Source organism: Danio rerio, chromosome 4 (genome assembly GCF_052040795.2).
Source record: "Danio rerio strain M-AB ecotype USA chromosome 4, GRCz13ab, whole genome shotgun sequence".
Lineage (NCBI taxonomy): Eukaryota > Metazoa > Chordata > Actinopteri > Cypriniformes > Danionidae > Danio > Danio rerio.
The window spans coordinates 46,203,165-46,220,475 of record NC_141024.2 but is presented as its reverse complement, the minus strand read 5'-3'; the positions used below and the strand labels follow the sequence as shown (position 1 = coordinate 46,220,475).

The 17,311-nt window shown below is 38.1% G+C and overlaps 2 protein-coding genes across 4 annotated transcripts in view; one reads left to right on the top strand and one right to left on the bottom strand.

The window, feature by feature from the left end:
• LOC141375011 (zinc finger protein) overlaps positions 1-17,311 on the top strand; it is a 254,575-nt gene that overhangs the window by 50,194 nt on the left and 187,070 nt on the right. The gene's annotated exons all lie outside the window — the stretch shown is intronic.
• On the bottom strand, positions 6,720-16,725 carry LOC141381689 (uncharacterized). The gene is made up of 3 exons (XM_087249457.2): positions 16,696-16,725; positions 15,984-16,133; positions 6,720-8,720 (listed from the first exon to the last, which is right to left on the bottom strand). The coding sequence occupies exons 2-3, from the start codon at positions 16,066-16,068 to the stop codon at positions 8,005-8,007; spliced, it is 801 nt and encodes a 266-aa protein (XP_087105583.2). The 5' UTR covers positions 16,069-16,133; positions 16,696-16,725; the 3' UTR covers positions 6,720-8,004.

The following is a 17,311-nucleotide window of genomic DNA, read 5'->3' as shown; positions in this document are numbered from 1 at the left end:
CATTGAGATCCTAAAGTGCAGTTTTCCATGCATTGGCATCTTGTTGAAAGCTCCTTGGCTCTCTCCGCTGGTGTGCTGGCCTTCATGCACAGCCTGGTCAGGTGTACAGAGAGAGTGGTCTGTGGCTTCTGGCACTCCAGGCACTAGACAACGTTGCTATCAACTGACCTGTAAAAACACACATTCACCGTTCATAATGTCATGAACAAGAACATTTTTAAACCAGGCACACAATTTTCTACATGAATTCAATAACCAAAAACATGAAGACAAAATAAACTAAATATTGATATATATATATATATATTTTTTTTTTGGTTCGCACATGTACTTGCTGAATTACCTCAAGAAATAAATTGGAATATTTCAAGATTAATTAATTAAATTAATTAAAAACACATTATTTCATTTACCAGAAACATAAATATAATGTTACACTGAATTCATTACTTTTTGTGTTCCACCCAAAGATTCGGTGTGGCTTTTTCTGGCCACCACTAAGAAATTTTTCTCAGGGCACCTCTGCTTTTTGGGTTGCTGAATAACACTTATAATATATCCTGAGAGAGTGTATAGGTTAACTTTAATTAAAGAATTATTCTGGATGAACAAGCTCTGAAAAAAAATCATATTCATTTTTCAAAAAAAGGAAAATTTTTTATGTCTCTGTCATGATGACTGTACATAATATTTTACTAGTTATTTTGCAAGATTCCAGCATTCAGCTTAAAGTGCAATTTTAAGGATTAAGCAGGTTAACTAGGAAAGTTACTGGATAACTTTGTTTTGTGAACAATAAAATATATTCTTAAGGAGGCTAATATTATTGACATTAAAATAGTTTAATTGCTTTTATTTAAGCCAAACTAAAATAAAGGAATACTATAAAAACTGACTTTTACAAGAAATATTTTTTTAATTCAATTCAATTCAGCTTTATTTGTATAGCGCTTTTACAATGTAGATTGTGTCAAAGCAGCTTCACATAAATGGTCATAGTAACTGGAACAGTGTGGTTCAGGTTTTAGTGTTTAAGTTCAGTTCAGTTCAGTTTAGCTCAGTTCAGTGTGATTTAATCACTACTGAGAGTTCAAACACTGAAGAGTCAATTCATCGATGCGTAGCTCTACCAATCCTGAACCATGCGAGGCAGTGGCGACAGCGGAGAGGGAAAAAAAACTTCACCTGAGGGGAGTGAAGAAAAAAAACTTTGAGAGAACCAGACTCAGTTGGGCACGGCCATTTTAATTTCTCCGCTGGCCAAAAGTCTTGTGCAGAGCTTCATTCGCCGTGGTTTAGGCTGGAAGATGGCCTCAGCGAAGACTCGTCTGTCCCTGGAGCGTCGCTGGAATCAGACTCATGTTCTCTACTCCCCACGACCATCAGCGCAGCAGCAGCTCAGGATATGGCCTGGTCCCGGATATGGAATCCGGGAAATTTATAAGAATTACTGTGAAGATTCCTTTGTTCTTTACAGGAGGAATTTTGACTTGACAGCTGTGTATCTGTATAGATAAACACACACACACACACACACACACACTCACACACTATTTCCCTAATTTGCAGAAGATAACACACACACACTCACACACTTTTTCCCTAATTTGCAGAAGATAACCAGTTGTTTGAACTGATTATGTGATGCTTGGATACTTATGTGGTTATGCGATTCAGATCTTGACCGAGAGGGGGAAATATTTGAATTAAACGTAATGCTTCTTGTCAGCGGTACTTATAACGGAAAAAACTACATTAACGTTTGTTGATTGCAGACGGTGGTGGAAATAGACCTGGTCCTATTGAATTCGCGTTTTTTAGATAAATATTGTGTAGATAAAGTTAGTTATTTCGGTTTTAGGTTAAAGTATACTGTGTAGTGTTTATATTGTTCATGTATTGTTAGTATTTGTAGTTTTAGTGTACAGTTTGATGGGTTAAGGTTTGTAGTTTACTTAGTGTAGGTTGCATATATAACGTTAAGATTTTCGCTGATCAAGTGTTCGTCTAATAATCATTAAGTTAACTATTTACTAGTGTTTGAGTAGTTTGCATCGTTGTTTTGTAGTTTAACTAAAGTTTTAGCGTCTACATCACTGTCTCCGCGACTGGACACTGGTGAGTAAAACTTCAATTGGTTCATAGCCGATGTGCGTCAAAAAAAACATAAAATCTAATTCAATTAGACTAAAACAACATTTAACTTACCTTTATTAGAGATTATCTATCTTCCAGTGATGTGACTGCTAGTTGCTCCAGGCACGTATTCAAGGCGGATCCCATTTAGGGATTTCCCCATTTTATTCGTCTGAACAGATCATTGGGATTTTAAAACAGAGCTGATCAAGTATACTTGATTGCCGTGTTCAGAAATTCCAATCACGCACTAGCACTAGGAAGATAGTTAGAAACCTCTGTTCTTTGCTTCATTACAGATTTTTATTGTGAGTATTGATTATATTTTAAGTTAGGTTAGGCAATATAAAAGGGGCTAGCTTTTATAGTGAGAATACAAAGTCCAAAAGTAGACTAGTTATCAAATAGGCAAATTAGACAGACTTCACATAATTAATCAGATAATAATTTAATGTGGCAGCTAAATTAGTCAAAGTCTTTGAACAATTTCTTATCTACACTGTAAAAACATTATTGTTCTTGCTGCTTTTAGTTAAGGCAACATAAAATGTTAAGCTGTACTAGTTGGCAACTTGTATTTTTGAATTGACAAGACATTTAATGCAGACTGAGCAATACATTTATGGAACGTTTTGACAAAAAAATAAAAATAAATATATATATATATATATATATATTTTTTTTTTTGTACAAAAAAAAAATTTTTGTATATAATATGTAATTATAGTAATCAAAAATGTCAAATAGAAAAATATGTTATTATATTAATGTTAATGCACTAAATTAATGCAGGCTCGATGAGCATAAGAATCTTCTTTCGAAAATATTATCATGGTAATGTGGCCAGGTGACTGGTGCTCTACATTAACATTTATTTAAAATGTTATTTAAAAAAAACATTTTATGTAAATTTTTGTGCTTTAATTCTTGTAGAAACATGGAAAATTTGGAGGTGTGAGTTCAGTTACCAAATGGAGGCGTGTCCAGAATATACTTCATAATCTCCATACTACACAAACACTTGACATCAACAACCAAATGGCTGGTCTCAATGAATATCTTCTGGCAAATTCTGAAACAGGACAAGATGAAGAAATGAACTGTGATAACATCTCAAATTTCAAACAACACAAACACCAACACTGACCTTGAAAGAGACATTGATGATGTCACTGATGATGATGATGATGATGATGACAGATTTACAGACTACCTCAGCAATTTCAGCGAGGAAGAAGATTTAGATTTTAGTGACACACAAGACAGAGGCTCCTTTGATGACTTGCCAGATGAGCTGCGTCAGTGGGTTGTAGAGTGTGGTGTGACACAAAATGCCGCCGACAGCCTACTTAAAATTCTAAACAAACACATCCCCTTACTTCCTAAATGTGTGAGAACTTTGATGAAAATTTCACACACACGTAAGGTCAAAATTAATGGATGGTGGGGATTATGTCCATTTTGGAATATTGGAACACTTGCTCCAAAACAGAGATGCCCTGATGTCACAAACTGACAAAATTAAGATGCAGGTCAATATAGATGGACTGCCATTATTCAAAAGCTCACAGAAGCAAATTTGGCCAATTTTAGGAAAAATTTATTTTGAAAGGGACCCGTTTGTCATTGGTGTCTTCTGTGGAAACAGCAAACCTCGCAATCCTAACCAATATCTCCCAAGATTTTGCAGAGGAGGTTTCCGCACTAGGACAAGGTTTCACTGTGGCTGAAAGGCTGTTTCATCTTTCCCTGGACTGCTTTATCTGTAATGCTCCTGCACGATCATTCATAAAACAAACAAAGGGGCATGGAGGTTATAGTGGTTGCGATCGTTGCACGCAGGAAGGATCTTATATGGGATGGAAAATTATATTCCCAGAAACACATGCCCCACTCAAGACGGATGAGTCATTTACAGAAATGCATGATGACAACCACCACAGAGGTCACTCTATACTCAATACATTAAGTTTGGGAATGGTCACACAATTCATGCTGGATTATATGCATGATGTTTGCCTCGGTGTGACAAGGAAGATGATCAATTTTTGGACCAAGGGCAACCTAAAAAACAGACAGAGCTTCCATATAATAAGTAACATCTCAGAGAGTCTTTTAGGAATGTCAAAACACATACCCTCTGAATTTGCACGAAAGCCACAATCACTCTCTGAACTGGATCGCTGGAAAGCTACTGAGTTTAGGCAGTTTCTTCTGTACACTGGTCCAGTAGTACTGAAGGATATTCTTCCAACACCACTTTACAACAACTTACAATCACTGTCGGTTAGTATCTATCTGATGCTTTCCCCAACCACCTGTGCTCATTACTGTGACTATGCTGATAACCTGGTTAGGTACTTCCTTGAACAGTTCAAACAACACCTTAGCAACCGCCTAGCAACACCTTAGCAACCACCTAGCAACACCTTAGCAACCACCTAGCAACACCTTAGCAGCCACCTAGGAACACCTTAGCAACCACCTTAGTAACTGCCTAGCAACACCTTAGCAACCGCTAAGGTGTTGCTAGAAGGTTGCTAAGGTGTTCCAACGTGGTGGCTAAGGTGTTGCTAGGTGGTTGTTAAGGCATCGCTACGCTTTCTCGAAAGAAAATATTTTTTTTTACCCAAACATGTAAAAAGTAATTGCAAAGATGGCAAAAGCATCTTGCTATATTAAAGTTATTGCAAGACAGAGAGGAGGGTTTTGAAAAGAAAGGAGGAGGATTTAGAGCGGGGATAGCAGAGGTAGAGGGGCGGGGTACGTAGCTGTTGGATCTTGGGGTTTGAAGTTTTTTGTCAGAGGAGGGGATTAAGAAGGGACAGGAAGTGGTCGTGTGCAGATTTGAACAGCAGACCGTGCAGGAAAGATTACAGCATCCTAAAAAAACTCAGTTGTAAACATCTGTATCCATGGCCCCCCAGTAGAGACATTCCTTCCACTGAGTAACGCGAATAGCGCATTTTGCAAAAAAATTATTTGTGGTAAGTGTGAAAAATGTGTTCCCCCATAGCCTCTTATAAGGAAGGACTGAACAGATGGTTTCTGTATAATGTGCGAATGCTGTGTGAAATTCAGCTAATGAAAGTGTGTGGGTTGGGAGCTAACGGGTGATTTAAGTGTAATAGTGAATTCACAGCAATCCACCTGTTCTTCTGCCAAGGGAGGTGCTATGGGTAAAAGAAGTGTAAAAAGGTCAATGTCAGCACCTGATAGGATGAGGTTCTTGATGGCGTTGGAGATCAGGGGTGGTTCCAGGACTGGAGCATTATGCGGAATGAGAAGGGGTGTGGCTGTGGTAAGGGTGAAGGGGGCCGTGCGGAAGAAATGTGAGTGGGAAGGGTAGACTGTTGGGGAGGGTTAGTAATGGAGTTGGGTGCTTGGTGAAGGGATATAGAGTAGAAAAAGGTTGGGATACTGGAAGAGGGGAAAGGAGTAGGGAGAGGAAGAGCATTAGGATTTGTAGAGAAAAGACTGGGTAAAAATAAGCTGGGTTAAAGAGTTAGGGTGGTAGGATGGGAGAGAGAATTGAGAAGGATTGAGAGTGGAAGGGGTGGCTGGATAAGTAGAGCTGGAGGCCAAGGGAGGGGGGTGGGAAGTCCAATAGTGGCATCATGATCCGGTGGATTGTCCATGTTTTGGAATGTCAAGGTAGATGCAGTTTGTCCGGTTCCGTGGGATTGCTTTTTATTGCCTTTCTTAGTTGCTTTATTTGATGGTCCAGGGAGATTTTGTTTATACGAACGGTTCTGCTGTCCTGAGGGGGCGGAGTTGGTGATGAGATGGATTCATAGTTTTAGTAGTTCTGTTCTGTTTAATTGTTGATATCAAAAATTCAATTGTTGATTTCAACAAGTAAATTGCTACTAGTAAAAATTGGTTTGCCCTCCACACACTTCTCCACTGTTAAATCCTCTCTTCCCTCACACTCACAGTTCTCACTTCTTGATGTAAATAGTGCAGCAGAAACACTCTGTTCCACTTTTACTTTGTTTACTCATCTGCTTACATCACCTTCCCTGCAACTCCACACATTCAATACAATTTCGCAATCCAGCAGGGATCATACACCATTACCCCATGTAGTTCAGTAAGAAATCTTAGGGTGATTCTAGATGATCAGTTGTCCTCCAAAGAGGACATTGCTAACACAGCTCCATCATGCAGAGATGCACAGATCTGACGGTTATTTCTGCTGAGTGTGACATGGCAGGGAAAGAAACAGCATCTGTAAGACTGAAACCATGGTGCTTGACTGAAAAAAGGTGGCCATGGCCAGTCCGTAGGAGAGTCCTTACCCCGAATGGAGTATCTGCGTTTTATATTTTTCATGAAGAATGGAATGTGATATTAAAAGATGGATCAGTGCAGCGGCAGCAATAAAGCAGTTGATGTGATTGTTGGGGTGAAGGAGCTGAGACGAAGGCAATGTTCTTAATTTACCGCTCAATCAAAATTCCTGCTCACACCTATGGTCATGGCTGAAAGGACAAGATCTCGGATACAACCAGAAACATTTTACAAAGTGTTATGAACCGCTTGTTTGAGTAACAACATAAAAGAGAGATGAGCCAATAAAATAGCTTGAATGCTAATTATTTATTATAAATGTAACTCATAGAACAATCAATCAAAGCAACCAACAAATGTCTAGGGATAATTAATAATGAAGCTAAAAACTTAGGGTATAAATCACAACAACACTTTAACTACATGATATAAGTAACACAAATCAAAACCATGAGGATAAAGAGTTAATGAGATTGTAGGTCTTGACATGAGGACTCCCGAGTAGCCACAGGGTCCTGGGGTAGCTAGCACAACAACTTTTATATACCCATTGATGAGCAATGCCAGCATCCAATGCTTTTGGATCCAATGGATTTACCACATACTCCAATCTGGATTTCTCGTTCAGGGAGTTAGATAGAGAACATAATCCAAAACAACACTAGCTACATGAACACACTAGAGAGTAGAGTACAGATGTATCTGCACATGTAAAAATCACTTGCAAAGAGATTTCAAGCCGCAGAAGTGCTGTTTGCCAGATGTTTATGAAGCTGTTCTTCTTTCAGCCGCCATCATCATTTATGGTAAACGCGACACATTTGCAACCCCACCTACTGCAGTGTAGGAGTGTTGGAAAACTGTATACCGTCACTCAGCCTTTTCAATCATTATTCAGACATGAAACATCCTGTGCACATCAAAAAATGTTTTGCTGCATTCATGTCATGTGTGCAACTTTTTGTCCATGTGTTTCTAAAGCTGCGTCGAATTAGCGAAACTCTGTAGACACTGATCAGATCTGTACGGTTTCTCTCCTGTGTGAATCCTCTTTTGTGTTTTCAGATGTGTTTACTGATTAAACCTTGTCACAGTGTGAACACTTGTACGGTCTCTCCAGTGTGGATTGGCTGGTGCAGTTTCAATTTTGCAGCTGTAAGAAAAGTCTTCTTACATTCAAAGCACATATACTCTTTCACACCAGTGTGGATCTTCATGTGTTCATTAAGGTTTGCTGATTGGTTGAAACTCTTCCCACACTGAGTGCATGTGAATGGTTTCTCTCCAGTGTGGGTCTTCATATGTTTATTAAGGTCTGATGAGTTACTGAAACTCATCCCACACTGAAGCTGCGGTCACACTAGAGTTTGAGCATGCAAAATTCTGTTGTACAGAGCTGCGAAAAGGGACAGGATTAACCAAGATGATTAGACATTAAAAAAGTGAGCAATTAGTCCATATTTTACGTTTCTGCCCAGAGAGGTCATGTTTTGATCTTCGATTGGTCTAACATAGTCAAGTAATGTGGTTTTGCAGGTCAGAGTTCACCAAGCTTGAACTTTGCAAGGCAGTAAACTACGAAACTTGGTGCACTAACCTTTCTGGTTTGACGCATTCACGTGTGTATGAATGGAAGTCTATGGGGAGAAAGGTCAAGTGTAACCGCGGCTTAAGTGGTGGTTTCTCTCTAGTGTGGATCCTCAAGTGTTTATTAAGGTGTGATGAGCAGTTAAAACTCCTCCCACACTGAGTGCATGTGAATGGTTTCTCTCCAGTGTGGATCCTCATGTGCTGATTAAGGTTTGATGATTGGCTGAAACCCTTCCCACACTGAGGGCATGTGAATGGTTTCTCCCCAGTGTGGCTCCTCAAGTGTTTATTAAGGTGTGATGAGCAGTTAAAACTCCTCCCACACTGAGTGCATGTGAATGGATTCTCTCCAGTGTGAATCATCATGTGTTGATTAAAGTTTGATGATTGGTTGAAACTCTTCCCACACTGAGTGCATGTGAATGGTTTTTCTCCAGTGTGAATCCTCATGTGAATCTTAAGATTGTCTTTTCTTCCAAAACTCCTTCCACACTGAGTGCATGTGAATGGTTTCCCTCCAGTGTGGATCCTCATGTGAATCTTAAGATTGTCCTTTCTTCCAAAACTCTTTCCACACTGAGTGCAGGTGAAACAATTTTTGTCTCTCCTTTTCAAAATATCATCAGTCTGTAAATGAGTTTTTTCCTCAATTTTGACATAATGTTTCTCCTCTTTACTCCCCTCATTCTCTTCAATTAGGTCTGAAATAAATAAATAAACATTAGTTTACAATAATTCTTAAAAACTCTCATCAAAAGCTGAAAAGTGAAAAGACACTGGAAATATTGGCTACACACACTGTAATTTTGATGCACATTAAATGTAAAATAAATCAGATCATGTTGTGTTTGGTCCATTAACGTGTACACATTTAAGCAGATGCAATTCAATTAATCTTTATCTTGTGCTTTTGCAATGCAAATTATGTCAAAGCCGCTTAACATAGAAGTTATAGTAAATTTAAACAGTGTCTGTCCAGTTTTCAGCATTTCTTACATAATTGATCATAAAAATAACTTTGGTCATATTGATAAGACAGAGATTAGAAAGCAGTAAATTTTTATTCGTATATATTCCTAATCACAACAAAATGTTTTTCAAAAATTTGTAAAGCAGACAGGGAATACTTGTTTATTCTGTGCCTGACTGGTGAACGCATCAGAAAAAAAAGTTCTGGGGTAACAGCTGAGAATATTTGCCTCACAGACATGAGACACATCTGTACAGCATCTGCATAAAGGCTGAAATTTGAACCTTTCCCCCCTTGTGTGCTGTTGGGTCATTTTTCATCAATTCTGGGTTGATTTTGATGCTTAATTTGGCCAAAACTTTCTCTAAGTTTCAGCAGACGGACTGATATTTGAGGACATCTTATTTTGACATATTCTGGGAAAATGATTTGGAAAAAACAAACAAACAATACACTCTGGACAAATTTACTCCCTTTACGTTATATTCATGGCAGTTTTTTTTCTCCATTGGCCTCTATTATAACAAAAAATTTTGACTGCAAAGTCATGACAGCATATAATCATGCATTTATGATTGTTGGGGTTTTCTGTGATGACAGTCAAAAAGGAAATGGGTAAGAGTGTAAAGAAAGAGGAGGAGAGTTGAAGAGGGCAGCATTATGTTGTGTGTAGAATAAAGAGAAGTTGAACTGTTGCAGTGCAGGGACAAGAGTAGAGAAACCAGATCGAGACAAGCAGTGTAAACTTAACGAATAGCTGTGAGAAACAAAAAGCAAAAGTATGTATTGAAGCAACAAAGCAAAAACTGCAGTTTTGTTACTGAAGTGCTCGTGACGTCTGTGAATGAGTGCGTCACCAAAAACTTCAGTGCAGTGTGTCCTGAACAAAATCAACTTATCGATTTATCTCGCTGGCATGGAGTCAGCTGCCGAAAGCCTTCATCCGGCAGTCGACAGTGTCAGAGTTTCCTGTTAGACACCCGTGACTGCTACTCATCGGCTGGGTTCGTCGACGCCCTCAACCTTCACATCCACACCTCCACATTCACCATTCCCCTCTCATTTCCCTTGACCAAAAGTTTTTGTTTTCCTTGCCCAAATTCTCTTTTTATTTCTTTTGTTTTGTTTTCTCCCTGTACTATTATCATCATTATTATTTTTCCCCATATTCAAATCTGATGAATCTGCTGGCCTGAAATCATTTGCATTTTTTCCTTTACTTTCATTTGAGTTATAAGTGCTGAGGGTTTTGTGTTTCATTGTGATTATTGTTATATTGTTTGTTTTGGACTTCTGGTTGGAGCAACACCATGTAAAAACGCAAACTGTTGAGGTCCTCACGTGAAACTTGAAATTTCGTTTAATATTGCTCTTATCCTAAATTAAACCTAACCTATACTGGAAAACAAGTGTTTATAAAAGTGTATGAGTCTAGCTGTTCTGAGGGTAATTCAACTTGAATCAGGATGAATAATGGCCGAAGCAAGCGTAGGGAGGCGGAATCCGCTAATAGCCTCCATGCTAGTGCTAACCCTGAAGTGCCAGCTGCATCTAAAAAAAAAAAAAAAAAAAAGAGATGGCTCCGACAAGTGATAACAGTGCAGTCCTTCAAGCTTTTGATGCACTAAAAGGTGATTTGATTGCTAAATTGAAGAAAAGGCCATAGCGCAGTCAAATGAACTTTGCAATCAAATTGACCAGCTTCAGACAGAGTTATGCAATGCTGTGGAGCACATTAACGCCAGAGTGGAAGCAGCTGTCTGGTCTGGAGTCTGTGTTGGGTGGATACTTTGACTCTCTTACTACCCTGGAAAAAGAGTTTAGAATCATGAAAAAGGAGCTGGCTCTGCTGAGAGACCTAAGCAAGGATCTTAAGGAGAGGTCTCGCCACTCAAATTTCCACATTACAGGAGTTACAAAGGACAGGAGCACGGCAGACGCGTGACGGAATTTGTAGCTGGCCTCTTGAAAGATACCGTGAACCTCGAGAAGACCCCACTTCTGGACCGGGCACACAGCATTCTCAGCAGCAAACCAGTGGATGAAAAGGAACCGCAACGCACCTTCGTGATTAAAAGCCACTACTTTTCTGAAATTTTTTATATTTTGAAAAAGCCATTAAATTGAAGGAAATAATGAGAGTGCACTGGGCTGTCAAAGACAATACAACTGTTAATGTCACTCTGCGGCTATGTTTTAAATGACCACTATAGCATGTTTGTTGTTGTTATTCCTAGTTCTCAAGTATATTTAGTCAATAATGAGGTAGCTTTGTAGTAAAACATCAAGAGCTGTTCAAATTGTTTTGTTTTATATGTTAGTCCCACAAATGTCAGCTAGTTAAGAGTGGGAGTAGCTGGAAGTGTGTCCAAGTTTACATGCAAGGTTTCAATATTGTGTTGTTTTGTGTTTATAAGTGTATGTGGACCTTTGGAACTTTTAATAAAAACTGATTAGCGGAAAGCAAGTGTCTTGGAGGAGTGTAATTAACAATCAGTTGGGATAAATAATGAGGGCCTAGACCATGTAGGGCTTTATACACAAAGAAAAGGATTTTAAATTTGATTCTTTGTGTCACCGGTAGCCAATGTAGAGACCTCAGAATAGGAGTGATGTGTGCATATTTTGGGATTTTTGTTAAGAATCTAGCTGCTGCGTTTTGAACTAACTGTAGGCGAGCAATCTGAGACTTAGGCAGCCCAAAATAGAGCGAGTAGCAATAGTCCAACCGGGAGGTTATAAGTGCGTGTATGGCAATTTCTAGAGAGTGTGAAGGAAGAGAGGATTTCATTTTTGAAAGAAGGTGGAGTTGGTAGACACTATTTCCCACCACTTTTGAGATATGTTTATCAAATTTTAAGTTCTGGTCTTATGTTATGCCCAGGTTACGTACCTGGGGTGATCTGAACTCCTCCAAGTTACCCAGCCTGGGGCGTTTACAGTCAGACAAATCATTGGGCTCAAATAAAATCACTTCTGTTTTCTCCACATTTAGAAATAAAAATTTCTCAGAAAGCCATGCTTTTACCTCTTCCAAGCATAGTGAAAGGGAGTTCACAACAGAGGACTCATTTTCCTTTTTGAGTGACATATAGATTTGTGTATCGTCTGCATAAAAATAAAAATGCAGGCCATGTTTACTGAAAATAGAACCTAGAGGGAGCATATAAAGAGAGAATAGTGAAGGTGCTAGAATTGAGCCTTGGGGAAGACCACACGTTAACGGTGCCGTGGAGGAGGAAAAGTTACCAATTTTGACAAAAAACTTCCTGTCGGAGATGTATGATTTAAATCATTTCAGCACTGTACCCTTCAGCCCAACCCAGGACTCTAGCTGAGATAATAACACAGAGTGGTCAATAGTATCGAAGGCTGTGGATAAATCCAGCAAAATTAAGGCCACGTGATTAACAGCATTAGTGAGGAGATAGATGTCATTCAAAACTCCTAATAAAGCGGATTCAGTGCTATGGGCCGGCCTAAAGCCAGATCGAAAAGGCTCAGCGATATTATTCTGGGATAGAAATCTTTGTAATTGATTAAGTACATTTTTTTTCTAAAACAGAAAACAGAGCAGATCTGAAAAGTTGAAGAGACATGGTAAGTCTGTCCTTTTTCCATTTATGTTCAGCCTGTCAATATTTTTGTTTTAAAGTACGTGTCTCTAACATTTTCCAAGGTTCAGATTTTATTTTTTGTCTGCATAATTTCAGGGGTGCAGATTTGATAGCCGCTATTTGGCAGACCGAGTGCAGCAGATCCAGATGTTGCTCTGCATCCAGTTCTGATGAAGGGTCATCTAGGCGCGATTTGACGTAGAAATCGGTAAAGCGCTGGTTAAAATTCGAGCTAAAATTGGATGTGTAGATTGTTGACAGCATGGTAGGCGTATAAAGGCAATATGCAATCTTCGTGAGGGATGGCGTAAATAGAATAGGTATGTAATCGGAAATTAAAAATTGGGAGAGTACAATGTTGGAAAGCTTAATGCTAAAAGGAGATCCAGTGTGTGGCCCAGGGCGTGTGTGGTTTTATGTATCCATTGAGTGATGCCGAAGGTTGATGACAGGTTGATGAAATCTTGAGCAAAAGAGTTTGATTGACAGCAAATGTGAATATTAAAATCGCCTACTAGTATGAAACGATCGTCAGAAATTGTCATGTTGCCGATCAGTTCAATGAAGTGCTTGATGAAATCTTTTGTGGAGTGAGGTGGGCGATAGATTATGTCTATGCATAGTGGGCCGTTCCAGTCTAAATGAAGTAGTTGGACTTCAAAGCTATTAAAGCTTAAATCTGGAAGTAGTCATCTTGCCATGTCAAATTTTTATTTTAAAGTTAAAATCTGATAATGTTTATTTACAGGAGTCACATCTGTTGAAAAACGACTATTCTAAACTTAATAGAGGAGGCTATACACAAATATATTATTCTAACTTCAATAACAAAAGTAGGGGAATTGCTGTACTCATTCATAAGAATGTACAGTTTGTTATGGATTCAAAAGTGTTGGATAAAAATGGCAGATACATAATAATCCAAGGTTAACTTTTTAACACGTCTGTAGTCCTGGCCAATGTACAATTTTTCAGAGATTTATTTTCAATTTTGCCTAGTCTCGACAAACACAATTTTATTTTAGGAGGCGATATAAATTATGCTTTGCACCAAATTTTGGACCGCTCTAGCTCTTCGAGTAATACATTAAGTCAGCCAGCACAATGTATCAACTCCTTCCTTCAGACACATGGTGTAAGTGACCCCTGAAGATTTAAATATCCACCTTCCAAGCAATTTTCCTTCTATTCACCTGTGCATCAAACATATTCCAGGACTGACCATTTTCTCCTGGACAAGCAGTTACTTCCCTTAATGTCAGAAGTAGAGTATGGTAGTATTGTTAATTCAGACCATTGTCCAGTCTCACTAAAGCTATATTTTCAAGGCAATGTAATCCCCCAACGTACATGGCGGTTTAACTCAAGACTCTTGGCAGACAAAGATTTTGTAAAATTTATTAATGCTCAAATTGATTTCTTCCTTGAGACAAACGAATCCCCAGAGATAAGTTATAGCATCCTATGGGATACTCAGAAAGCATATATAAGAGGACAGATTATTTCATATCAAGCTAGTGCAAATAAGCTTCACTCAACATCACCCTCCGAAGAGCTTCATAAGAAAAGACTTCTGCAAGAGCAATATGACTCCTTGACAGATGAAAATGCAGAGAATCTCCACATAAGATCACGCCAGATTCATTGTGTACTTGGTGAACGAGCTGGCAGGTTTTTGTGTTACCAACTGAAAAACTCCTCAGCAGCTGGTTTTATAGCAGCAGTTAGTAAGGATGATGGCAGTATTATTACTGATCAACAGGGAATTAATGATCAATTTAAAAACTTCAATAAAACTCTTTACAGCTCTGAGGTAAACAAAATTGAACATATTAAGAGCTTTTTTTAATTATTTAGAATTACCATCCCTCTGTGATTCAGATCAGTTGGCATTAGAAGGACATATAACACCTTGTGTAGTTAAAAATGCAATCACAAAATTGAAAACCGGAAAAGCACCAGGCCCTGATGGCTTCCCGTCCGAGTTTTTAGGAAGTTTACTGCCAAGCTAACACCCCTGTTGTGCCAGTGCTCAATGATGCTTTACAAACAGAAGGAGAACTAGAAAAGCAATAACCTTAAAGGGCCATGAAACCCCCTCGTTTTAGCAGGGTGTTTTCACACCTCTACTTCGGAAAAAGTCAGAAAAGCGGGCGTGTCCAGCTCTGTTTAGGGGGGAGTGTCGGAGGAATTAAAGTGGGATGGTGTGAGAGTGTCTATTTGGGCACGCGCGAGTTTCAGTCAAAATACTTATACGAGAAAGGGATGGTGTATTTTTTACAGTCATTGTGTTTAACCTACATGGACATCTGTAGTTGAATTATTTGCCAGATTATTAAATGTTGGACTTTAACTGCAGTTTGGCTCTTTCATTCAGGGAATTCATTCATGCCCCTCGCGACAAATGCGATATTTGATTCGAGGATCTGCTCTAAGCGTGTATTTTTCATGCAATGTTTGATACCGCACGGCGAATGAGAGAAAAAAAAGCTCCGCAATTCCCGGAAACTTAGATGCACTCGGCAGGTAGCGTCAGAAAGCCGCGTGTGTTATTCCGGTCACAAAATGCGGTGCTAACAAGTTTGCACTCAGTGCAATAGTTAACTTAATTCGATACAAACAAACTGAATAAACAAAGAGCACTGGTCGCTCACTTACCAAATCTGTAGAGACAGAACAATCACCAGCAACTAGAGCCGCGTCTTTATGAAGAGAAGACTACAAGCTAATAAAAGCTTTAAGCTATAAAAGCAACACTCCACGCTTGTTTTGCCAACACAACGTGGCGTCTCTGGTGTAAACAGTGACACTAATGAATATTAATGAAGTTGCAGAATAGAGCGCGCTGATTGGTTTGAACCAAGTCGTACTCATGCATTAATGCATCACACTGTAAGACGTAATAAGACACACTCTGGCACAGACGCCCAGTCTGCACGCTGGAATACACGCTATTATGTCATGACCGTGACGCAGCTTCAAAAATTCGTTTCAAACAGGAAGTACGAATTTGCTTGAAATAACGCAAAAACAACCAATTTACACTTTTTAGTGAAATATAGGTGTCCTAATAGTGTTTTTAGCAGTGTGGGACACATATACGACTGTCAACAGCTCAAAAAATGTGTTTTTGGTGTTTCGTGACCCTTTAAGAAGGTAGAGAAAATAGGAGACTAATAATACATAAAAATAATGATAAAAAACATGAGAACAAGTAACAAGAAATAAACTCATTCCTCTTTCAATGAGTGCTAATGTGCATATAAGAGAACTAGGCAGCACACTCAGGGCTTTAAGATGGATTTAATTTAGTATTCTTATTATTAATCTGAATGAGGATGAAATGACTGAGTTGGTCTTTGAGAATGAAAATCAACCTGTTTGTTCCTGCAGATCTTCCTGTTTGACTGTGAATGTTTCTTCAATCTTCACATCTTCACTCTCCTCTTTAATAAACGCCATCTTTATAACAGTGTGGAGATCAGTCGCTTCAGCAGGAGTTTTTCTCTGTGTTTGGACACTTTATCCTGTTTAAAATGAACGAAACAATAAAAATGTTCTGTTTAAAATAAATAAAACTATGAACAGAAACAAAATAACTTCTCTTCAACACTTGCTTCAACAGTTTCTTTATATGAGAGTCATTAACAAACAGAAATCAGACAAGTCTGATCAAGAAACAATAGCCACTGATCAGCAGATTAAAACTAGTACTCCATTTCTTATATATAGTGATGTATATTTATAATGGAATGACATTGCGCTATTCAATCAATTAAACTTTCATTAAAACACTTATTACACAATTTTACTTTATTCAAGTATCTTCTTAATTGTTTTGTTTGTTTTATTTATCTTATTGTCTGTTTATAGCACTTTTTTGCACAAGACAAATTTCCTCTCCGGAACAAAAAGTTTATCCTATCTTTATTCAAAAAATAGACCTCATTACTGTAAGTTTTAGTAAATAGTACTACGTTGTATAAGGGTTAAAATAATATTGTCAACAGGTACATAATTTAGCACTGAATGAAAACACTGAAACTTTAATCAATCGCTTTATATAAGGGTAAACGCTTTAAAACAAACCTTTCTCCAGTTGAATCACAGCGCGAGAGCGGCGCAGGCTTATGACGTCACGAGTCACGCCAAAATAAAAGTCTTTTTTTTTTTACTTTTTTTGCCACTTACTCTTAGTCATGAGTCATGACTTATTATATATAGTTTTTCTCTGCGTTTGGGCATTTTATCCTGTTAAAAATTAACAAAGCAATAAAAATGTTCTGTTTAAAATAAATTAAACTATGAATAGTAACAAAATAACTTCTCTTCAACAGTTTCTTTATATGAAAGTAATTAACAAAAATAAATCCAGTAAGTTCGAGCAAGAAACAACAGCCACAAATGAGCTGATTAAAACTAGTACTCCATTTCTTATATAAAGTGATGTATACTTAGAATGAAGTGAAATTATGTTATTTAATCAATTAAACCTTCATTAAGACACTTAATACACGTACCTTGTTCAATAGTTCTTTTTACTTTGAGTAAAATAGTATTACGTTGTATAAAGGGTTAAAATAATATTGTCAACAGCAGGTACATCATTGGATGAAAAACCTGAAACTTTAATCAATCGCTTTATATCTGTGTAAAAGCTTTAAAACAAACCTTTCTCCAGTTAATTCACTTTTTTTTGTCATAA